At 40.6% G+C, this 25122-nt stretch overlaps 1 protein-coding gene and 1 non-coding gene across 3 annotated transcripts in view; both read right to left on the bottom strand.

Moving 5' to 3' along the window:
* Positions 1-20880, bottom strand: part of tmpoa (thymopoietin a) — a 28534-nt gene extending 7654 nt beyond the window's left edge. Inside the window, exons 1-4 of one of the 2 annotated variants that reach the window (XM_043713272.2) lie at positions 20604-20880; positions 10605-10731; positions 6566-6685; positions 5053-5138 (exon numbers count right to left, since the gene is read on the bottom strand). In XM_043713272.2, the coding sequence (XP_043569207.2) occupies positions 5053-5138; positions 6566-6685; positions 10605-10731; positions 20604-20849 (579 nt within the window). In that variant the 5' untranslated portion in view covers positions 20850-20880. Of the gene's footprint in view, positions 1-5052; positions 5139-6565; positions 6686-10604; positions 10732-15656; positions 16479-20603 lie in introns of those variants that run through there. The other variant, XM_043713273.2, reaches the window with a different exon arrangement.
* Positions 20881-22547: 1667 nt separating this feature from the next.
* trnaw-cca (transfer RNA tryptophan (anticodon CCA)) lies at positions 22548-22619 on the bottom strand. The gene has a single exon. It is a non-coding gene; the product is annotated as a tRNA-Trp (tRNA).
* Positions 22620-25122: the final 2503 nt, after the last annotated feature.

The following is a 25122-nucleotide window of genomic DNA, read 5'->3' as shown; positions in this document are numbered from 1 at the left end:
TTTCACTGTTTGTTAATTTTCCCAGACACACTCCGATGTCCACACTCCGAATTCAAACAGCAAAGGCAGCAATTGTGCTGGTTCACTGCTGTGTCAGTTAACAATGTGAATTTCTTTCTCTCTCGCTCACTCTCTCCTGTACTGACCTCACCATGTGCTGCCTTTGTTTGTTCCTCTCCCTTTACTGTTTTGATTTTTTTTTCTCCAAAATTCCAAAACAACGCAACAGCATATAAAACAGTAACTGCTGCTCCTCCTGGAATTCGAGGTAGTCACCTCCAACACCTAAAATACCTCAAATAAGGATCAGCCGGTTACAGCCAGAAACATTTCCCATCCTCCATTTTCTGTATTTATTTCAGAAAATACAAGTAGCCTCTTTAGACTAATTGCAAACCAAATTGTGGCTCAGATACATAGTTACCGGTCAGTCAAAACCCAAAAGTGGAAATAAGATCTGATCGTATATTACATTTCTGTTTGTGCAACCCTGCTGTGTGCAAATGCACTGCCACATTAGATACAGTTACAATAGTGACCATGTTTGAAAAGTAGTTGTAAACAACTTTGGGAGATCAGGATGTTGGAAAGGCTACATTTTTTATATATATATATCTCTTTATTGCATGCACCAACAAATTATGCTCCATATTTTAATACATCCACAAGTAATTAGTCTACCTATCACTGAGTAATGCGCTGAATGTGTTTGAAATCTGGGTTGAAGTTTACTGAGACTTAATTTGAGGGAACGGCATGATTGGCAACTATGTGTCCCAGGATATTGATGCTTCAGGTGGGATACAGAGGAAGGTAAAAGGGGTGGAGGAGTTGCATTACGGGTCAAAGAAGATATCACAGCTGTGCTGAAGGAGGGCACTATGGAAGACTCAAGCAGTGAGGCAATATGGGCAGAGCTCAGAAATTGGAAGGATGCGGTAACAATTTTAGGGCTGTACTACAGGCCTCCCAACAGCGAATGTAAGATAGAGGTACAAATATGTAGAGAGATTACAGAAGGATGTAGGAGCAACAGGGTGGTGGTGATAGGCGATTTTAATTTTCCCAACATTGAATGGGATTCACTTAGTGTTAGAGGATTGGACGGAGCAGAATTTGTAGGGGCATCCAGGCGGTTTTCTCGAGCACGGGAAATGAGCCCGATCATGTGGCTGAAGTTTCAGTGAGGGATTACTTTGGGAATAGTGATCACAATTCCATATGTTTTAGAATACTCATGGACAAAGATGAGAGTGGTCCTAAAGGGAGAGTGGTCCTAAAGGAAGAGTGCTAAATTGGGGGAAGGCGAACTATATCAAAATACAGCAGGAGCTGGGAAATGTAGATTAGAGCAGCTGTTTGAAGCGAAATCCACATTCGATATGTGGAAGGCTTTTAAACAGAGGTTGGTTAGAGTTCAGGAGAGATATGTTCGTATGAAAATGAGGGATAGAAATGGCAAATTAGGGAACCATGGATGACAGTTGAAATTGCGAGACTAGCTAAGAGGAAAACGGATGCGTACATAAGGTTTAGGCAACTAAAGATAGACAAAGCTTTGGAAGAATGTTGGGAATGTAGGACCAATCTGAAACGAGGAATTAAGGCGGCAAAAAGAGGTCATGAAATATCCTTAGCGAGCAGGGTTAGGGAAAATCCCAAATCCTTTTATTCATATATAAGGAGCAAGAGGGTAACAAGGGAAAGGGTTGGCCCACGCAAGGATAAAGGAGGAAAAATATGCGTGGAGTGGAGGAAATGGGTGAAATTCTTAATGAGTACTTTGCATCGGTATTCACCAAGGAGAAGGAGAAGGACATGGCAGACTTTGAGGTTAGGAATAGATCTTTAATTACTCTAGGTCAAATCGGCATAAGGAGGGAGGAATACACAACACAGTGGTGTTGTGTATTCTAAAAGATATTAAGGTGGACAAGTCCCCAGGACCAGATGGGATCTAGACTTAAAAATGTGTTGCTGGAAAAGCGCAGCAGGTCAGGTAGCATCAAAGGAGAAGGATTTTCCTTCTGTTTTGATGCTGCCTGACCTGCTGCGCTTTTCCAGCAACACATTTTTAAGCTTGGATCCCCAGTATCTGCAGTCCTCACTCAGGTTACTGAGGGAAGCGAGAGGGGAAATAACTGGGGCTTTATCAGATATCTTTGCAGTATCCTTGAAAATGGGGGAGGTGCCAGAGGACTGGAGAATTGCTAATATTGTCCCCTTGTTTAAAGGAGGATAATCCAGGTAATTACAGACTGGTGAGCCTGACATCAGTGGTAGGGAAGCCACTGGAGAAGATACAAAGGGATAGGATATATACCCATTTGGAAGAAAATGGACTTATCAGTGATAGGCAGGTTTTTGTGCAGGAAAGGTTGTGTCTTACGAACCTAATAGAATTCTTCGAAGAGCTGACAAAGTTGATTGATGAGAGGAGGGATGTAGATCTATACATGGACATTAGTAATATATTTGATAAGGTTCCCATGGTAGGCTGATGAAGGTGAAGTTGCATGGGGTCCAGGGTGTTCTAGCTAGATGAATAGAGAACTGGTTGGGCAACAGGAGACAGTAGTAGTGAAAGGGAGCTTCTCAAAATAGAGACCTGTGACCAGTGGTGTCCCACAGGGATCTGTGCTGGGACCACTGTTGTGATATACATAAATGATTTGGAGGAAGGTGTAGGTTGCACCATTAGCACGTTTGCAGATGACACTACAATTGGTGGACGAGTAGATAGTGAAGGGGACTGTCAGAGAATACAGCAGAATGTAGATAGATTGGAGATCTGGGGAGAGAAATAGCAGATGCAGTTCAATTCAGATAAATCTATGTACAGAGGTGATGCATTTTGGAAGATGCAATTCAAGAGCGAACTATACAGTAAATGGAAAAGTCCTGGGGAAAAAAAAAATCTATGTACAGAGAAATGCCTTCCTTCATTGGAGGGGGTATTGAGTATAAGAGTTGGCAGGTCATGTTACAATTGTATAAGAATTTGGTTCAGTCACATTTGGAATGCTGCGTACAGTTCAGGTTGCGACATTATCAAAAGGAATTAGATGCTTTGGAGAGAATGCAGAGAAGATTCACCAAGATGTTGCCTGGTATGGAGGGTGCTAACTATGAGGATAGGTTGAGTAGATTAGGATTATTTTCATTGGAAAGGTGGTGGTTGGGGGGAGACCTCCTATTTTGTGGCCGACAAAATCATGAGGTGTAGACACCGTGGATAGCAAGAAACATTTTCCCAGAATGGAGGACTGAATTACTAGGTGTCACGAGTTCAAAGTGAGCAGGGAAAAAGTTTAGGGGAGATATACGTGGAAAGTTCTTTATGCAGAGGGTGGTTGGTGCCTGGAATGCATTGCTAGCGGAAGTGGTAGGGGCAGGAATGATAGCGTCATTTAAGATGATTGGACAGGTAGCAAAGCGATATACATCCTTAGAAAATGGCTGGCAGATTTAGATAGAGGATATGGATCGGCGCAGGCTTGGAGGGCCAAAGGGCCTGTTCCTGCACTGTATGTTCTCCATTAGGTTAGCGCAAGAGGGCCGAAGGAGAAGAGAGCATTGAGTGTGTTAATGAGGATTGCTACAGGCATGTTGAGCATGAATACTCTATTAAATAGCTCAGATTACGAAATGAATATTCCTGTCTTCCATTTTAGCAGATGCTATTTTAGCCAATACTGGCTGTAAATTCCCTCCCTAATTCATCTCCGGGACATGGACTGCAGCAGTTCAAGAAGGTAGCTCACCATCACCTTCTCAAGGCAAGTAGACAAGCAATAAAGACTGGCCAGCCAGCAATGCCCATGTCTCTTGAAAGAATTTTTAAAAATTGAATATGCATTAAGATCATCAAGAGTCATTTCTGGATCCTGATGACATAACATCAGGAATATTTATGCTGTAGCAGTTAAATCTCAATTGCGTTCAATTCTGCAAAAACAGTCCAATACGACTATTAAACCATTCTTTAGAGAACTTGCACATTGCTGTAGCAAACTGTTCAATTACAGCCGCAAGTACTTCATTAAAACATCAACAAACTGCCCATAAGCTATTTTATGCTCTGAGATCGCAATAGATTTGCTCAACATTTTTAAAAAACACTATATAAATTGAATGCAGATGGATCTTTTGGCACTGGTAATGTCCATACCTCTCAGCTTGGAGGCCTGTATTCAGGTCCCATCTGCGCCAGAAGTATGTCACCGCACATTTCTCCAGAGTTGTGTCATAACATATCTGAACCGGTTGATTATAAAACACTTACAAATCTGTACGAATTCTTCTGAACTTCAACTATTTGAAATGTTTTTCAGCACTAATTCCTGTTTTTTATGCTGCTCAATTCAAAATGCAGCAAACGTTTTATTAACTGGTACCTATGGAACCAGTGAGGTACCAGTTGCTCAAATATTATAATGTAAAAACATATAGCTTTAAATTAAGGGGGGGTAGATATAGGACTGAAGTTAGGGGTAGGTTCTTCACTCAGCGAGTCGTAAGTTCATGGAATGCCCTGCCAGTAGCAGTGGTGGACTCTCCCTCTTTATGGGCATTTAAGCGGGCATTGGATAGGTATATGGAGGATAGTGGGTTAGTATAAGTTAGGTGGGCTTGGATCAGCGCAACATCGAGGGCCAAAGGGCCTGTACTGCGCTGTATTCTTCTATGTTCTATATATTAAGTAATAGAAATATAATGCAGGATGTATACACATCACTGTTATACTTTACATGGGAGCTTTCTCACTCACATCCTCAACTGACTACTCCGGACATTGCGAATATTGGGATAAAACAGTAAACTTCTGGTATTTTGGGTATATAATTTTTGATAGTTTACTGAGAGTGTCAGTTCCTAAGGTGCTGGTTAAAACAAGCTTGCTGTACTAATCAATTTTTTACACTGTCTAATTTTTAAAATATATAATAATTTGAATTTTTGCACTGTCTAATTTTTAAAATATATAATAATTTGAATTTTTGACTGTGAAACACTGACAATGTTATGCAATATTCCAAGTAAATCACTTACCCAACTATATTCGGTTTTTCTCTGCCTGGTTATTACAGGAGTTTTGGTCTTGCTTGTAAACAGCTCCTTCTTTTCAGTTACAATCTCTGAATAATCAAAAGACAAGTAAGTGTTATTCACCAGGTTCTGCTCTTTGATTACAGAAACAATGCAATGTACAATTCGCTGGGGCTCACTATCTCACAGAAATAAAACAAGCTGAATCTTAGACAGCAATCAAACAATTTGGTGTTGAACACAGCGCAAATGCAATGGGAAAACGTGTAAGGTAGTATACCAACATTTATACAATTAACAATTAGTTGATTTCATAAAGTTAAAATGTTGTCTCTCCAGAGCTGAAGCTTCTCTAAGACAAGAGTATTTCCAACATTTTGTGTCTTTATTTGTGATAGCACTTAATCACTTTGGTCAGGCTGTAGTTAAGATACTGTGATCAATTACTGGCACCTTGTTTTAGGAAAAATGGTACTGGAGAGATTCATCATGACAATATTAGGAGTCAAACTCTTTCATTCTGAAAAGAGATTAAAGAAACTTGCATTCTTCACAAAAACAAGAGAGACATGCATGTACCTATTCTGCCCTTCATGACATATTGTTCATTACTGAAGTAGTTAAAGTATCTCATTATCATAACTCCTCTAATTCTAACAATTCAATATTTTTCCTGCAAATCTGTTTCTCCAGCTCTTAGTGTAATGGCTCAGAGACTGTTCCTCTGTAAAGAATTGTTAAGAAACATCAATTGAAGTAGAATAAAGAGGAAACTTTCTTTTTAAAAAAAATTAATTGAATAAATATTTGACAGCAAAATATTAAAATGAATGGCAAGGCAAGGGTAGGGAAATGGGACAGGATAAAAAGTTTGTAATGTGTTAACTCTGAACAATGTGACAAAGAACTCAAAATTCTTTGCAGATGAAATAAATGTGTAAATTACAGTTGAATCAGCTCCTGAACTAAACACTGGTTACTGCCCAGCAGTTCCATTAGAAGTGACGCTTCAATAAAAGTAAATCTGAAATATTTTAACAACCTACATTCGTATAAAGAGGAGATTGTAATGGAAAGGCTCCTTCCTGTCAAACCAGGATCAGGGGAGAGTCAATACACCTCAACTGAGTTTGGTTCCTGCTTATCCTCAACACAAAATGAAGATTCAGTTCCATTTAATTTCATTTCGATAATTACAAACTCAGGAGGATACAGAATTGGAGAGATGGGTTTTAAGAGTAAAACAGCGGATGTTGAAGATCTGAGCAGAGAAAGCAAAGATAATGTTTAGAGTCCAGTGAGTTCTGAAGGACTCAGAACATTTACTTTGCTTTCTCTCCACAACTGCTGCCAGACCTGCTGAATTTCTCCAACAATTTGTCTTTGCTTCAGGATTTAAAGACAATTGTTGTTTTGTGATGGATACCAAAAGTAGCTGCAAAAGTTCATACAGCATCTTCTTTTATTTAAACTGGCAGCTACAAAAGACAATTGTGAATAAGCTGGGTTTACTCACCTTCCTCCGTGTCACTGTACTGATCAGAATCTGTGCTCCCATTTGGTTGATTTTCCTCAATTACTGAGCCCTGGTCCATCAGCTGTTCCAGCTTTTTCTCATAAACCTTTCTTGTGGTGGCTGCACAACATCAGTAAGGGAGAGAATTAGGATGTTACTCATTATCTGCAGCTTTCTGATTCAATACCTCAAATAAGTACAATAAAGCATGATAACAGAAGTAAAACATCCAACACAAAAAGGTACTGTTTTGTACAAGTGATCAGCATATTTGGAAGAGACAGCACCTATAAGGATATATAATAGCGTTTCAGCTAGGAAACAGGGTTAAGGGAAAGAGTAACTGTATGCCAATTAGAGCTCTTTTTCTCTTTAGTCAGATTACTAGACTTTAACATCTCCATATCAGGTATATTTCACACAGTGAACACCTGCAACTCCTTAATATGTTCTTAAAAAAATACAACCACTGGTTGTCTGCACTAATCCCATATTCACTAGTATTGGTCGGCAGCAGAGTGCTTTGGATTGAATAATGAAAATAGACTGACTCTAACCTCACACCTTTAATGCATTGTCTGAGCTGCGATGTCACCTTAATAAAACCTAAGTTGTCTCGAGAATATGATCTGAATGAAGTTCTAAGATTTATATATTAATGAACTGAAACTTGAAACCCATTCTAAAAGATGAAAGACATAACAGCAATCTATGTTTATTCAACATATCATATCAGTTGCATGCATGACACTGTGATCTTTTGCTATAAATTCTGTGCATTACGATCCTGCTCCACAGCTATCTGATGAAGGAGTCGGACTCCAAAAGCTAAGTACTTCCAAATAAACCTGCTGGACCATAACCTGGTGTTGTGATTTTTAATTTTCACACAAGTTGGCAGTGACTGGAGATGAGGTATGTCCATAAGATCCAGGATAAGAAACAGGCCATTCAGTCCATCAAGTCTGAATGCTAAATTCTACTAATAATATGGTCACTGTTTTCTAGGGGATCTTTGACTTTGACATTATTTATCGAAACCTGCCTCATTACACATCACCAAATCCAAAACAGCCTGATCTCTGGTAGGATCCACAAGATGGTGGCACCGTCAGGGTAAGTAGTGTTTGGACTGAGCCCCTCCACTCCAGACCAGCTGTCTCATTGTCTTGACGTTGCAGGGAGTCTGGAGTGGTGTCAGCTGCAGTGATAGGGGAGTTTCGTAGGTCTAATACGTGGACTCCTGGAATGGCAGCAGGGCATCGACTGCAGCAATGGTGCAGTAGGTACTTCTGGCTGCAGTAGGCTTGGAATGTGGATTCTTTTCAGTGATAGGTTATTGACCGCGGTGATGTCGGTGCCCAGAGTGGGGGCTGTAGCAGGCTGGGAGTGGGAACCAAGTCCTGAAGCCATTTTGAGGACCCCAGCTGAACTCTAAATACTTTCTTTTTATTCTTTTGTACCTCAAAATGGCACCAGATTGGGGTGACAGAACAATTTTCACTATCTCCCTAGGTATATGTGATCATAAATCATTCTTTCATTCATTCAACAAACATTTCTAGAAAACTGTTCTCAAAACTCTTCTACATAGCTTCCTCTGCCAATCCAGCTATTCTAATTTACATGAAGATTCAAGTCACCCATAAGTAATGTATTGTTTTTCTTACATGGTGTCATTTTCTACAAATTTTTAGAATTGGAATTATGTTTATTGTCACATGTGCTTACATGAGTACAAAAGTTTAAAGTTTCCAAAGTTGCCACTTATGGTACCTAGGAACAGATTCTTAGGAATAAGTTAGAAAGATAAAGAAATGAAAAGTTCAGCATTACAGACCTTTGTGCCATTTTAGGTACAAAAAGGTAACTAGGTATAAAATTTATTCTCAGTCCTACTAAACAACTATTGTTAGGAAGCCTGTAGACTATTCCTATAAAAGTATTCTAATACTATTTCTCCTAAAGGAAACAGGCTGTTTCCATCAGGTTGCTCTTAACCATCTCCTTTAGCTAGATTCCAAGAGTGGCAGCCAGGTTGTTACTATGTAGAATTAAACAATCTGATTTTATGCCAACAATAAAGCATTTCCAGCTTTCCCGATTAGCAATCAAATTTCAGCATTCAAATTCAGCACCACCTGAAGATTACAAAACGTATTTCTAAAGGAATGGTTACTAGTTTCTCAGACTGAAGTACTAACACAATGCCACCGTGTAACAAGATAATACATATCCAGCATTCTGCTGCTCCCCCAAATGTTTGCAAATATGTGGGGCTACCAGTCATCAGAAACTAAAAAAAGAGGGAAAATTTTCCATTACTCTCAATGCATGGGAGGGGTGGAATGCAGGGGTTTGTGCAGGTCATGCTCCTATAATGTATGATTCGTTAACATGAATTTGCTGTAATGTGATCAATGAATTGGGGACACTTTTTAAAGCACAAACTTTTAAAATGTGTATTGGCTGTAATGTGATTACATCGCCAACACTTTTAAGCATGGTTTCTAGAAATGCAATTTTTCTATAATGCAGGGTTACACAAGAACATGACCATCACATTATGGAAGAACTACTTGTATAGGAATGAATGGGATGGAACTGATATGATGAGGACAAAAGAAATAGACTGGTAATTACATGGGAGGTTAGGGTAGAATGAGGATTCTGAAAAGTACTATTGCAATAAAGATATTAATTTTACCACAATGTTTCATGATTCCTGTTTGGTAGCTACACAGTGTTTACATGCAGGGGTGAATCCCACACGTAAGCAGATCTGAACTTAGTACGCAGGAAGTTACTTTACAACTTCTTTGCTGAAAGTGACAAATGCTTTCCAAAAAAAAGGACAGGACACACTGTGGTAAGTATGAAGAATGGAAGAAAAAAAAAAAGAGATTGATGAAGAACTATGACTATTCAGAACTGAAAAGTCTCAGGTCTCGGTTCTGAACAGTCACATCAGACTCAAAATGTTTCTGTCTCCTCAGATTCTGCCAGATCTAGAGTTTCTCCAGTATTCTCTGTTTTTGTTTCAGGTTTCCACAGTATTGTGCTTTTATATGAAGAGTAGTATCATAGCAGGAGTGGCATGTTCAAATTGATACTACTCAGGAGCCACTTAAAGGCTGTAACCAAAACTATTTTGGTAGAAAGTGACCTCTGTGATTGCAACCATGATATCAGTGGAATGGCATGTAAAAACACTTTTATAATCAAAGGGAGCCTCACAGATTGCATTCAACATCTGAACATGCAGTTTCCAATAGGAAATATGTACATTAGCTATCAACGGAAGACACAACTCATGAAATGATATACTCGTACAAGTGGAAATCTGGAGTCTGAGTTATGAACACAGGCTGCTCACACTGATGGGAAGGTGCCTGAATGATATTACTAGATGGTGATATTGATAATCAAGAAAATTATGGGAAGAAATTTCAAGAAATGTAAGAAAATAAGCTGCTGGAGAAGGGTGAAAGGAACATGAATTCAAATTGTTCAGTTTTACATCATGAAATGACTTCTGGTTGTAACAGAAGTGAAAGCTTAGGATTAGATTACTTACAGTGTGGAAACAGGCCCTTTGGCCCAACAAGTCCAGACCGACCCGCCGAAGCGCAACCCACCCTGACCCATTCCCCTACATTTACCCCTGCGCCTAACACTATGGGCAATTTAGCATGGCCAATTCACCTGACCTGCACATTTTTGGACTGTGGAAGGAAACTGGAGCACCCGGAGGAAACCCACGCAGACACAGGGAGAATGTGCAAACTCCACACAGTCAGTCGCCTGAGGCGGGAATTGAACCCGGGTCTCTGGTGCTGCGAGGCAGCAGTGCTAACCACTGTGCCACCGTGATGCCCACAAAGCTCTGGAAGAACTTGAAAAAACTGGATGGTGCAACAAACAACTGTCTGATTGAAGAATTATATTTAATTGATAGCTTTCTCATCTTTAACCCCTTAGTAAATAAAGATGGGCCTTTCACTGCATAATAGCAGTGTAATTCGATATTAATACTCACCCACAATAGGACCTGCAGAAAATCCATATTTTATAAGTTGTTCTTTTAAATCTTCATCTGACAAATCAGACACCTCGATAAATTCTTTCTCTTCCACAGTGGTTTTATCTGTCTTTTTTGTGGCTTTCTGTATAAGGAAGAAACTATTAAATAAAATACTGACATACATGGAAATATTCAGGTCAAGCATTTTTGAAATTTCTGTGGTAGTTGAACGCTTTGCTTCCCCACTCCCCCTCAACCCTTTTGATCAGAATGGTACAGAAGTAAACTACAGCACCCGAAGATCACAGAGAAAAACTCCACTGCTCTCCCTGTGATAATAGATCTGACAGCACAATATAAGCCACAATTTGGAGATGCTGGTGTTGGACTGGGGTGGACACCGGATTATAGTCCAACAGATTTATTTGAAACCTGTCTGAGGAAGGAAACTGGAGCACCCGGCGGAAACCCACGCAGACACAGGGAGAATGTGCAAACTCCACACAGTCAGTCGCCTGAGGCGGGAATTGAACCCGGGTCTCTGGCGCTGCGAGGCAGCAGTGCTAACCTGTTGGACTATAACCTACTGTCGTGTGATTTTTGTCCTTGGCACAATATAAAGTTTTGTTGTCAGATAACTTTGTTGACAAGAACAGTCACAGATTCACAGTCCACAGAGACAGCTGTATGGCCTTACCATTTCTACAATGCCTCTATGAAATACATAACATCAGTTGTATCACATTTTGATCTTTTACTATAAATTTGGTGTCCTGTGATCCTGCCCCAATAGCTACCTGACGAAGGAGCAGTGCTCCGAAAGCTTGTACTTTCAAATAAACCCATTATACTATAATCTGGGGTTGTGTGACTTTTAACTTTGCCCACCCCATTCCAATACTGGCACCTGTGAATCTGTGAAATTCAACAATTTGTACTGTTCTTGCCCCATAGCTTCATAGTTGTTTCTTGTTTCTGATGGAAACAAATTAATCTGCTTCCACCAGCCTCAGACAGTGCGCCCCGAATCACAACAACTCAATGTTTTAAAAATATTTCTCTTCTCTCCATTGGATATTTTGTCAATTAACTTAAATCTCCATCCTGTGATAACGAGCCTCCAGTCCACAAAAACAACTTCTCTTTATGTATTCTATCAGAATCCTTTAAATACACCCTCGCATTGAGAGCAACAACAGTCCATGTAACTGAAGTGTTTCATCAATTCTAAACTTCTTGTATCCCTTTTTTGCATTCTTCCAAGGCTTTATAGTCTTCCTAAAGCACGGTGACCAGAATTGAATTTAGCACTTTAGCTCAGGGAAAAGTTTAACATAACATCTATTCTTTTAACACTATTTTTTTGAGAATAAGACTTTAAGGTGTATTCTTTAGACATTAATATTTCAGGTATAGTTCATTCTTAAAATCCAAAACCTAGGCTTAACTGTTCTCACCACAGATCATGACTAACCTGCTATGTATCACAGAATCTTTATGGCGCAGACGAGGCAATTGGCCCATTGTTCCTACACTGACTCGGTAGCACCAATCTGATGTTTCCCATAACATTTTTGCACAACATTTTTATCTAAATAATCATCCAATACTCTCAATGGAACTTGCCCCCATCAGAGTTCCATACCCTAAAACCTTACTCAATGAAAGCTTTTTCGTCACTTCACCTTTGCTTCATTTGCAATCACTTTTATAGTATACTCTGGTTTTTCTTCACATCGTATAAATCTTTCACCTTTTACTCGACTCCTAACATCATTTGTCACAGAGGCTCAAATCTAAAAATATTATCCCCCACATCAGCCCTTTAGGGTTCTACTTAACTGCCTCCTTTCAGGTTCTTTCCTGTGGCATGTGGAGACAGTTTGATGAGTCCTTTCCAAATCTGTCAATATGAACTTCTTCACAAAGCTGAGAGCCTTATCTTTCTCACATAATCTGCAGATTTCTAACTAAAGTCTCAGAGTCAGGGGTGGGTCATTTAAGACAGAGATGAGGGAGAATCTGGAGTTCTTTACCTTGCAGCGTTGAGGCTGGGTCATTCAGCATACTCAAGGCTGAGATAGACAAATTTTTAAGCTCAGGGAATCAGGGATTATGGGGAAAAGGATAGAAAGTGAATTTGAGGATTATTAGATTAGCTCTGATCTCATTAAATGACGGAGTCTGCTCTATGGGTCAAATGGCCTATTTCTGATCCTTTGTCTTAAATGTTTCACAAACTTAATCCTTCTGAGTGGACTTGTTTTCTGAATCGCCTCGAGAAAGAAATTAAACATGTTTTTCTACTCCACCTTGATGACCTTTGAGCTAATTTTTTTTAAAAATGCTTAAGGTTAGATTTTTCTGAATGGAAAACAAAGTCAAAGGCCTCACATATGTTCACTATCTGTCAAACTCTAAATATCTTTCCATTAACACCATAAGGGTTTGCAGTCTTCTGGTGGATTGAAGCACTGGCGGATTGAAGCACTGTTCTGAAAGTATGTCTGATCTTTGTTTTCAGAGGAAGGGGTGGACATGGGTACAGTTACAATGCTTAAAAGACATTTGGAGAAGTACATGAATAAGAAATGTTTGGAGGAATATGGGCCAAGGGCAGGCAGGTGGATTTGTTTATGAGATGGAAATGTGTTGCTGGAAAAGCGCAGCAGGTCAGGCAGCATCTAGGGAACAGGAGAATCAACATTTCGGGCATTAGCCCTTCTTCAGGTGGATTAGTTTAGTTTGGAATTATGGTTGGGATGGACTAGTTTCTGTGCTGTATGACTATGACTCTATTCCTGTGGAGTTTTAAAGGATCTTAAAAAAATTTATGCCCTCTTGTTCATCTTACAAGTGGAAACAGTTTCTCCCCATCTACTTATCCATTCCCTTCATGATTTTGAAAGCCTCTCTCAGTTCTTCTCCAAGGAGAACAGTCCCAACTTCTTCAATCAATCCTCAATGAAATGCATCACTAGAACCATTTTGTAAACCAGTTCTGCACTCTCTCCGATGCTGTGTAATATCTGTGCTGTGTAACTCTCTCTGTAATATGGCCCCCAAAACTGTGCACAATATTCTAGCTAAAGTTTAACAAGTTCAGCATCATTTCCTTGCTCCTGTACTTGATGTCACAATTATTAAAGCTGAGAACACTATGCTTTATTAACTGCTCTCTATTCTCCCTGTCACTTTTAATGATCTGTGCCCACGATACATGCAAACCCCTTCGCTCTTGCACCCCCAACAGAATTGTAATCCAGTAGTTCTTGTCTTTCCTGTTATTTATTTTCAGATTTATATATTTTGCAACATTATTTTCCTTAAATCATCTTCCAGAAATTTGTTGGTATACACAGACAAGCCTCTGTTTCTACATTCCCTGCAAAATTGGACCATTTAATTCATATTAAACCAACTTGATTGAATATTTCGAAGAGGGAATCAGGTGTAGATGAGGATAATGCATTCGACGTATTCAACATGGACTTCAGCAAAATTTTTGACAAGGTCTCACACGAGAGACTGATAGCAAAGCCCATGGGATTCAAGGAAATTTGGTCAATCGATACAGAATTAGCTGAGCTGTAGGAAGTAGAAGGTGATGGTCGAAGGGCACATTTTTTGACTGAAAGACTGTGTCCAATAGTGTTCCATAAGGATTAGTGTTGTGGATCTTGCTGTTGTGGTACATATAAATAACTTAGACTCGAATGTAGGAGGGTTGATCAGTACAATTATGGATTAAACACAAAATTAGTGAGGCAGTTAAATAGTGAGGAGGATAGTCTTAGATTACAGGATATAGATGGGCTGATCAGTGGCAAATGGAATTCAGTCTGGATAAGTGTGATGTGATGTGCTTGGGTAAGATAAACTAGGCAAGGGAATACACGTTGGAACAGTAGGACCGTGCAAAAGTGTGTGTAGGCCCACTGGTCCCTAAAATTAGCAGGACAGGGAGATAAAGTGGCTCAGAAGGCAGATGGGATACTTGCCTTTAGTAGGTGAAGGATAGGTGATGCTGGAACAGTGTAACATGGCACAGTGGTAGTGTCCCTACCTCTAAGCCAGGATGCTTGGGTTAAAGTTTCACCTGCTTCACTGGTGTTTCAAAGCATTCCTGAACAGGTTGATTAAAAATATCTAAAACATTGATTACGCCACAGCGAGAGTATTGCTTACAGTTGTGGAATCCACATTATAGGTGGGAAGTGATTACACTGGACAGGGTGCACAGGAGAGTTACCAGGATGGAGAGTTTCAGTTACGAAGAAAAGTTGGATTGACTGGGGTTGTTTTCCTTAGATGACTGAAGGGGGGCATAATTGACAACCCATCAATATCTCTCTGCAGCTTGTGTCCTCCTGACAGCTCACATTTGCACCCAGCAAATCATCAAAAAGCTTACATTACCCTTTTTTTCATCAAAGTCATTAAAATAGATTGTAAATACATTAAGCCCCAGCACAGATCCTTTGAAAACTCCACACCCTGACAATCTGAAAATGTCCCATTTATCTCCCACTTTCTGTTGCTTAACCAATTCTCTAATTACATCTTTCCCAACCCAGGAATCCTCATCTAATAAATTAATTTTTCATATGCCAGCTTATGAAGAGCCATTTGGAAATCCAAGTACACTACAACTACTGGTTCCCTGTTATCTACCCTACTAGTCTATCCTCAAAAATAAAATTCAAATTTTGTCAAACAGGATTACTCTTTGTAAAAAGATGTTGACTTAGAAATGTGGATTATAATTAGATCAAGTAAATTAAGAATTCATCTATAATTGATTCCAACACTTTCCCTGTGAGTCAAGCTAACTGACCTGTAGTTCCACTTATTCTCTCTTCTTTCTTGAATAGCAATGTTACATTTGTTAACTTCCAATCCGCTAGGACTTCTCTAGAATAAGAAAATTTTCCAAATTCATACTCTGAGTACGCACTTTCTCTGCAGCTTTCTCTTTTAGAATGAGGTTGTAGATCATCAGGTTCTAGGTATTTATCCAATTTCAGTCCTTTGAGTTACTTTTTTTAAACTGCTTTTATTAATCACCTTAAATTTCGCTCTTGTCAGTGCTGAGGCAAAACTTGATTTTACTGTTGCTGGGTCAAAATCCTGGAATTCCCTCCCCCAGGGCATTGTGGGGCTACCATGGAATGCAACATTTCAAGAAGTCAGCTCATCACCACCTTCACAAGGCCAACTAAGGACAGACAAGAAATGTTTGCAAGCCAGCATCTTGAGTGAATGAAAATAGTCAATTTAGCTCTGAATTCTACATCTCCTCCAAATCTTTTTCCTATTTCACCTTCAGCAGGCAATAAAGATGAAACAGGTACTAAAATGTAATTCTTTATTGCTAAACATTCTAGTCTACCTCTTTGATAAATAGTGTTTTGACCCAGATTTTGCTGTCATACCTTACAATTTGAGTCAAGAGAAACGAACGAGGTAGCTGAATAATTCATAAGGTGACTGGAATACTCAGAAGATGGTAGAAGGGATAAATGTAGCTGTTTAATTAATAATTAATAATTAGAAGCCTTTGAATATTTCCCTGCTCCTGGACTTGGAGTTATGCATTTATTGCAAAGAACAGGAAATTACTGAAAGACAATTGGCAAATTCCAATTTTTGATCTACAAACAGGAAAGATAGTGTGTTGACTTTCACTGGCAATTTTAATTTTTTATTCAAAGCAGCTTCAAGGCAAAATATCCTTGCAATGAATTTGTTAGGAATATTTATCAATGCAGTTTGAAGGCAATTTAGTGGAATCAACAACTGTGAGATTTTCAGCAAGTCACAACAGAACCTCAAAATAGGAAGTAATATTACAATATCAGCTGCTTTATGACAACATCTGGTCTTGGGAAACAATTCATCACATGCAGCTTTTTACCAGAGAATTCTGCCAGAGACTCAATGGAGTATATCCAACAATAGTCCAGCATGCCCCTGGAAATAGTTACAGTTTACATCTCAATTGACCATATTTCCAAATGTGGTCCAGCTAAAAAAAAAGTAGGAAAGTAGAATTGAATTTGATGTTCAGCTTTGATCTAACAGAATGATGGAAAAGACTTGCATGACTTACCTCTGCTCCCATTTCTTAGCTATTGAAAATCTCAGAACTTCAGCATACTATTCATCAGCTCTATCAGTTGGTTACAGCTACTAGATTCAAAGTTTACCATTAACAAACGAGATAAACAGTGAAACTGGGATTACAGTGTAATAACAACGTCTATTAAGAACTGGCTTTATCTCAGTGTTAGGCAACAGAAATTTACACAGAGGTGTGAACAAGGAAAAGTTTTAGAAATGGGCACCGATTTTAATGGATGCCTTACAAAGACATAACACAGTAAGTGTACTTCATGTGCACTGGAAACTGTCATAATCAGTTTAAAAGAAAAAAAAACTGGACTGTCATAACACAAGAAAAAAAAAAGAGGGTCTGCAGATGTGCACCTGTCAAGGTCAACCATATCGCAGGTATATGGACAAAGTCCAGCTGCTAGTGAAAGTGACTCAATTACCAAATCTATTGAGAAAGTGAGGTCTGCAGATGCTGGAGATCAGAGCTGAAATGTGTTGCTGGAATTCCTGGAGAAGGGCTTATGCCCGAAACGTCAATTCTCCTATTCCGTGGATGCTGCCTGACCTGCTGCGCTGTTCCATTCCTGAAGAAGGGCTTATGCCCGAAACGTCGATTCTCCTGTTCCCTGGATGCTGCCTGACCTGCTGCGCTGTTCCAGCAACACATTTCAGCTACCAAATCTATTGACTGGGTAGTGAGAGATCCCAAATATCAAGTTTGAATTATGAAGAGTACGAGATAGAAGACTGGCTAACTAATTGAAGAAAGAATTGGGGTAAAGGGGAAATTTTCATATTGCAACCTGTAATTATTGAAGTGTCAATAATTGTGGTGTTGGGACCACAATCATTTGCACGTCTCAGTCAGTATACTGTCACTATAAAGAGTCTCACAATGAGCCTGACCTCATTTACACCCTCTCCAGTTAGTATAATATCAACATACAATAATGATTTAGATGACAGAGTGAACCTACTAGTCGCCACTTTGCAAATGACACAAAAACAGATGAGGAGCGGTGAGGATAACACAGTGTTGTAGAGGGATATAGACAGGTTAGGTGAGTGGGCAAAAAATTCCACAGAAGGAATACAACGTAGCAAATGTGGATGGTAGGAAGAGGAGCTGAATATTATTTAAATAGAGAAAGACTGCAGAAACCTGCAGAACAGAGGGACTGGTTGGGTGGAAATGCGTCTAAATATACGAATCAGATCAAGCCAGCGTCCAGTTCAGAGAATATTAAAGAGGGAAAATGGATTTTGGCTTTATTACAAAGGAAGGAGAAAGTGAGGTCTGCAGATGCTGGAGATCAAAGTTGAAACTTTATTGCTGGAACAGCACAGCAGGTCAGGCAGCATCCAGGGAACAGGAGATTCGACGTTTCGGGCACAGGCCCTTCTTCAGGAATGGGCCCTTCTTCATTCCTGAAGAAGGGCCTGTGCCCGAAACTTCGAATCTCCTGTTCCCTGGATGCTGCCTGACCTGCTGTGCTGTTCCAGCAATAAAGTTTCAACTTTATTACAAAGGAAAGAAAGTATAAAAATTTGGAAGTCTTCCAAAAACTTTACAAGTTAGTGGTCAGACCACAGAGAGTAATAAAGGTAAACAGCATGGAAACAGACCCTTCAGCCCAAAACCTTTTCTATCCATGTATCCACTCAAATGTCTTTTAAATGCTGTAATTGTACCCATCTCTACCACCTCTGACAGCTTGTTCCACTTAGTCACCACCTTCTCTGTGAAAATGTTGCCCCTCAGGTCTCCTTTAAATCTTTCACCTTAAACTTATGCCCTGTAATTTTGGACTTCCCTATACACCTTATCTAAGCCCCTTAGCCTCCTACACTCCAGGGGAAAAAGTGCCAGCCTATCCTTACAACGCTAAGAAGAATTTTGAGTCCCTTATCCTTAGATATACAGACAGTAGAAACAGTCCAAATAAAGTTCATTAGGTTGGACCTAGGCATTCAGACAATTTCTTATGAGGAGAGGGCGAGCAGGCTGGGCTCATGCTCATTGGGTTTAGAAGAATGAGGAGATACCTTATTGAAACATACAAGATTTTTAGGGGGCTTTACAGTGTAGATACAGAGAAGTTGTTTCCCCACGTGGGACAGCCTATAATCAGAAGATATAATCTCGGTACCAGAGGTAAGCTATTTGAGACAAAGACAGGTAAGGTTATTTTTCCCTCAAAAGGGAACTCAACCTGTGAATTCTTTACAGCAGAAAGCTGCAGAATCATTAATATTCAAAGCAGACAGATTTTTATTCAGTGAGGGAATCAAGGGTAAAGAGGAAAAGGACAAGATAGTGGAGTTCAGAATTATGAGATCAGCCACGATTGCCCAAAACGGTGGAGTAAGCTCAATCAGTCGATTGGCCTTCTTCTATTCCTACCTCTTATAGTCTTATGAAGATGACGCAATTGTTAAATTGTGTAGGACATCATGCTGCTTATAACGAAATGTGGCTTACCTTTTGAAGTATCAACTATTTAAAGAAAAATCCATCCTTTAGTTTGAAATATTCTTCACCTGTTAATGTTTACATTCTGTCAATTTTAGTCAGTGTACTCCCGTGATAGTTGCTCAGCAGTTTTCCTTCTGTTGGTTTTCTTTCTTTTAATAAGTTATCCTTCTACACAGAAATCATAACTAAAAGGACTTGAACACAAGGACAAGAATTTGGACATCATTATAACTCTATGAAGGCCAGAAGCCAATAAAGATGAGCACAAAGATGATGGATGATCAGGACACAGTGAGAGTGTGGGGTATGGATATGGGAATGGGAAGTGAAACAATTGAAAGACATGCTCTGGTACAGCAAGAAATATGGATGGAATCAGGAGAGGACCTAACTAGTTGAACAAAATAGTGGAGTGGCATTCAATAACATCGGGGTGTCAGGCTAATTGATAGATAGTCACATTAGACCTTTCAGGGCAGAAGTTCAGCAAACAGATAACTGACCTGGATGACCACAGTCCCAATCTGAGCATTTCCTCATGTTTCACTTGTGGAACAAATGGCCACATGTTCTTTGGCTGTCCTCAAGCTGCCAAGTATTGTCCACGTTTTCCACAAACGGGTAAACTCTGGGATTTCACCGCTCGGGTCATTTATTGGGTCACGGTCAGTGATATTTGCAATGTGTCCCATTGAGAAGTGGGAAGGACTATCATAGGTTTGTGGGCGACTGAACAGCAAAACTGAAATAGCAAAGTAAAAGGCTCAGCTGAACATGCACGAAAATAAGCAAAATACTCAAGATGCTAGAATTACAGAACAAACAAAGAAGCTGGAATTACTCAGCAGGTCTGGCAGCATTTGGGGAGAGAGAAACTGAGTTAACATTGACTTCTTCAGAACGGGATTCAGAACTTCTGACAATGCACCAATCGTTCCATCACATGCACCAGCTGGTTTTGAAACAGTATCTACCCTACTGTTGTTAGAATACTGAATGGACTCTCAAATTTTAACATTCGCCTGTACCTGTGCTTTTGCCGCTGTTTACCTATTACTTACTTATCTACGCTACTTAACTCTATGATCTGCCTGTATTGTATTGCTCACAACACAAAGCTTTTTCACTGCGCCTCGGTACACGTGACAATAAATTCAAATAAAAGATCAGTTCTGAACCGGTCAGCAAGCGCTAACATTATTTCTCTCCTCCGATGCGGAGTTCCTCCAGCACTTTGTTTACATTTTGGAGTCCAGCCTCTGGAGAACTTCCTTTTTTTGTTTTCACACATGAGCGGGAGGTGATTAAATTGGCGCCACTTTCTGATTCTGATGAAGGATTCCCCGACACTAAGCGGGAACTCGGGGGAAACGGTTGCCCCATGAACCGAGCTGAGCCTCCCCGCTCGGTGCCTTCCTCACCCTGCCCGCTCTGCCCCGGCCTCGGGCCCCCGCTGTCGCCGCCGCCCCCACTCCGGTGTCCGCCTCCTCATCGCTGGAGAAGTCCGCGCCGCGCCCGCTGTTCCGCGCCGTCAGGTGCCGCAGGTAAAGCTGCACATAGACATCTTTGCGCTGGTCCCCGAGCGGCAGCTGCACACTGTGGGCGATCAGCTCGCTCTTCAGCCGCTCCTTGGTCAGCACCGACGGGTCCTGCAGATACTCGGGCATCGCGGCTCAAGCTCCCGCTAGGCCTCGGAACTCCCGCTTCGTCACCCGCCAACAACATCGGCCGTGATTGGCTCAGGCCCCGCACTGACGCACACTCCCATTGGACAGACGGAGTAAATGGGCGGGGCCGTAACCCGGGGTAACGGCTCAGGCGGGAGAGTGAGGCTGGACCATCCGGATATCCCTGTCAATGTTCACATTGTCAACTATACACCTCCCCTTAAACCCACAGCATACCGGTTAGCCTTTCATTCTCAACCAGCCTGTGCTAAACCTTGTCTCAGCTTCTTCCATTACATTACCTTACACTAGGTGAAGCTGTACCCTGTATAACCTCCCTACTTTGGATAATCAATTCCCATTGCAATAACTAAGAGCTTTCCTTGTTAATTATAGTAAATAATATCTTTTTTTTAATGCAAAGGCTTTTAAAATGACTTTGGGCTGCCAACGGAATTGCTCAGAAAAGCTCTTTGAAGGGTCACAAACAGATGCAATCGTCGAAGATTTGTCACAGCGATGGATTCAGTCAGGGTGCAGTGGTTCTTGGGGCTGGGCAGGAAGGGAATGCAGTGGTGGCGAGCTCTCAGGACATTGATGTTATACAGCTGTTATACATTTGGAAACTTGACATACACAAATTGTAACTTGTGCTGGTTTGGCCTGTTTCACCACATCTGGTATACAGATTGCAAGTCAGTTGATGTCAGTCTTATAACACATACAGCTGTGCCTGTTTTGAAATGTTAGCCATGGACAAACATAATTAAATCCAACACATTAGCTGGCAGTAAGCACTGACTGGCAAACATGATGATCCTAGAACCCAGACACAAAAGCAGAGAGCTGGAAGATTAGGTTGACCCAAGACCATGCACAGTTATTAACTTCTTCAGCTCCTGTGGAATTTCCCCTTCCCCTCCCTGGATCCAATGGCATCTCATATTGAATGTTTGAAGGCTTTTCCAGTTTGGTACCAAATTTAACATGAAGTGTCACATGAATAAAAAAAATATAAATGGTAGAAAAATATATTGGGAACAGTTGACAAATTCTGGCTTCCTTTCTCCAATACCATACATCTCCTTAAACGCCCCTCCCCTGCCTCCTCCACCCTTGCCTCCATCACGTGTTAAGAACTACAGTTATTTAAATCTCAGTCATTTGATGTACTCAGCAGCTTCTTCACTAGATAATCCAATGTCAGTTGGACTACGTTAGTCTGGTGCCTTCTGTAGCCATGCTGCTAAACGTATGAACTTTGCATTCTATATAATTATACCAGCAATAAATAGCTCAAATTTTAAGTTTAATTTTAAACTGGTAACATTAACACTCTTTAAAAAGCACTTCATCATTACCACCCTCCAGTTGTCAATGTCAAGGGTTCAGTTTTCTGTCCAGCCTCAGTGACCAGGGTCTAGGGTTAATGACGTGTGTCATTGACCAGAATCAAAGGTCCAGTTGCAGTGACCCAAGATCTGAAGCTGCCTTGTCATGAGGGAGAGATTCCTGCAGGAGGTGAACATGAGATTGCAGATCATTGAATAAAACAAATTTACAGCGATATAAATAGGTAATAAAGATTTATTGAATGTGTTCGAATGTATCCCTCACACCCAGGTAACTATAGAATGCATGAAGTAATTAAACAAGTATATTTTAAAAATATTTTATAGATTGTATAAACAAAAGTGATGACCCCGACGTGATTCGAACACGCAGCCTTCTGATCTGGAGTCAGACGCGCTACCGTTGCGCCACGAGGTCTGAGAAAGTAGCTCCAGAAAATCTTATTAAAGCTGTAGCTCGGAGTGCACTTTCTCCGGTCAATTCTGCTTGGAATCTGCCTGGTCCTGGAAGCGGCTGTGGCCCAGACCCCAGCGAGATACCTGCTTCCCGGGATCGCCCCACCCAGAGCCTGCACCCACTCGGGGCCCATCCCCCACACCCAGGGGCGATTGTGAAACTGCAGCGCCACTCGTTGGGCGGCAGTGGGAATGGCAGCCCATACCGTCTTTTGCCACCAGAGGGCGGGGATGGTGAGGCGACCCTTCAGATATTACACCTAGTGCATTTCCTGATGTCAAAACCTTTCATTTCCCCTGCTTTGTTATAAAGGGCTGCTCCCTCATCAGGTAACTAGTGGGGAAAGACCATACAACACAGAATTTATAGCAAAAGATCACAGTGTCATGCAATTAAAATCGTATATTGAACACTAGTTACTGAAAGCCAGTACTTTCAAATAAAACCTATTGGACTATAACCTGGTGTTGAGTGATTTTTAATTTTGTCCACCCCAGTCCAACGCTGGCACCTCCACATCATTGTTATAAAGGGTCACTGAGAAGACTGATATTTAATGTCTATCTCTAACTGAAGAGGCTCCTTGAGCTGCTGCAGTCTGTAGTGATTGTAACAAGTTCAGCCAGGTGGAACCTTTTTTGATTTGATTTTTATTGTCACATCTACCAGTGCACAGTTAAAAGTTCTGCTTTGCGTACATTATAAGCAGATCATTTCATACAAAGTGCATAGCAGTAATAGAACCAAGAGAGGAATACAATGTTATGGCTGCAGAGAAGATAATAAAAACACGATTAACCATAGTGTTAGGGTTTGTTTTGTATTGTAGAGTAGGTTAATAGTTAGTAGACAGTAGTTATATTGTAATTTGTGGGTTTTTTCTTTTTATTATACTGATTTTTGTTATTGATTGTATTTTTCAATAATTCTATATGTTTGTAAAGTTAAAAAAATTGCTAATAAATATATTTACAAAAAAAAGATTAACATTAGATTGAAATTTGAGAGGTCAATTCAGAAGCCTGACAACAGCTGGGAAAGAAGCTATTCTTGAACCTATTGCTATGTGTGTTTAAGGTTTTGTATCTTCTACCTAACAGAAGAGCTTGGAGGAGATTATAACCAGGGTAGGAGATGTCTGTGCTTTTGGTGGCTGTCTTTCCGAGACAGTGAGAAGTGTAGATTGAGTCAATGGATGGGGTGCGAGGTTTGTGTGATGGACTGGGCTGTGTTTACAACTCTGTAGTTTTTTATGGTCTTGGGCAGAACAGTTGCCATACCAAGCTGTGATGTATTCGAATAGAATGCTTTCTATGGTGCATCTATAAAAGTTGGTGGCCATGCTGAATTTTCTTAGCCTCCTAAGAAAGAAGAGGCGTTGCTGTGCTTTCTTGACTGCTTCATCAACGTGGATAGTCCAGGACAGATTGTTGGTGATTTTCACTCCTAGGAACTTGATATTGTCGACCATCTCCACCTCAGCTACATTGATGTAGATAGGAGTGTGCTCTCCTTGCTTCCTGAAGTCAATGATCAGCCCTTTAGTTTTGTTGACATTGAGGGCGAAATTGTTATCTTTACACCATGCCACCAAGCACTCCATCTCTTTCCTGTATTCTGTCTCATTATTGTTTGCTATCCAGCCTACAGTGATGGTGTTGTCAGTGAACCTGGAGATGGAGTTTGAATGTAATTTGAGTGTACCCGAAGTACAGTCAGAGGCTGAGTGTTGAGGATTGTCATGGAGGAGGTGCTGTTACCTACCCTCACTGATTGTGGAATGTGGGTCAGGAAGTTGAAGATCCAGTTGCAGCCAGCGGAGCAGAGATTAGTTGGAGATTAGTTTGGTTAGAATTATAGTGTTGAAGGTGGAGCTGTAGTCAGTCAGTAGAAATCTGACACAGGTATCTTTATTATCCGGATGTTCCTGGGATGAATGTAAGGCGAGAGTATGGGTTTCCTCATTGGGGCAGTTAATCTGGTTCAATCAGGGAGCCCTGCCTGACAGATAAAATGAGGAGTGTCAGGCATATTGACACACTGAGAGCTGGCATGGAGGGAGCTGGACTAGTGTGCAAATAAAGGGTGTCTCGGTGATGGGATACCGGCCTCTGTGGAATGGCGAGTATTGGTTCCCCATGATACAGCTGCTCTCATTCTTCTGACTTGCAGGTCAAATGAATACTGTCTTGAGTTCTTCGTGATTCTTCAGTTATTCCCATCCTGAGATTTTGGTCCCATTCCTCACCTTCATGTAGGGATGGTGGAAGACTGACCACTCAGTCTCTGACAACTCAATAGTGTCAACGATACGATAGCAGCGGACAGCATGCAGAGGAGATTGACCAGGAAGTTACCTGGGCTGGAGAGTTTCAGTTATGAAGAGAGATTGGACAGACTGGGGTTGTTTGGCTTGGAACAGAGGCAGTTGATAAGGGAAATGATTGAGATGTATAAAATTCTG

The sequence above is a fragment of the Chiloscyllium plagiosum genome, unplaced genomic scaffold (genome assembly GCF_037043375.1).
Source record: "Chiloscyllium plagiosum isolate Xiang-an unplaced genomic scaffold, Cpla_swu_hap1 HiC_scaffold_23, whole genome shotgun sequence".
Taxonomy (NCBI): Eukaryota; Metazoa; Chordata; class Chondrichthyes; order Orectolobiformes; family Hemiscylliidae; genus Chiloscyllium; species Chiloscyllium plagiosum.
This window is presented reverse-complemented; position numbering and strand designations above follow the sequence as displayed.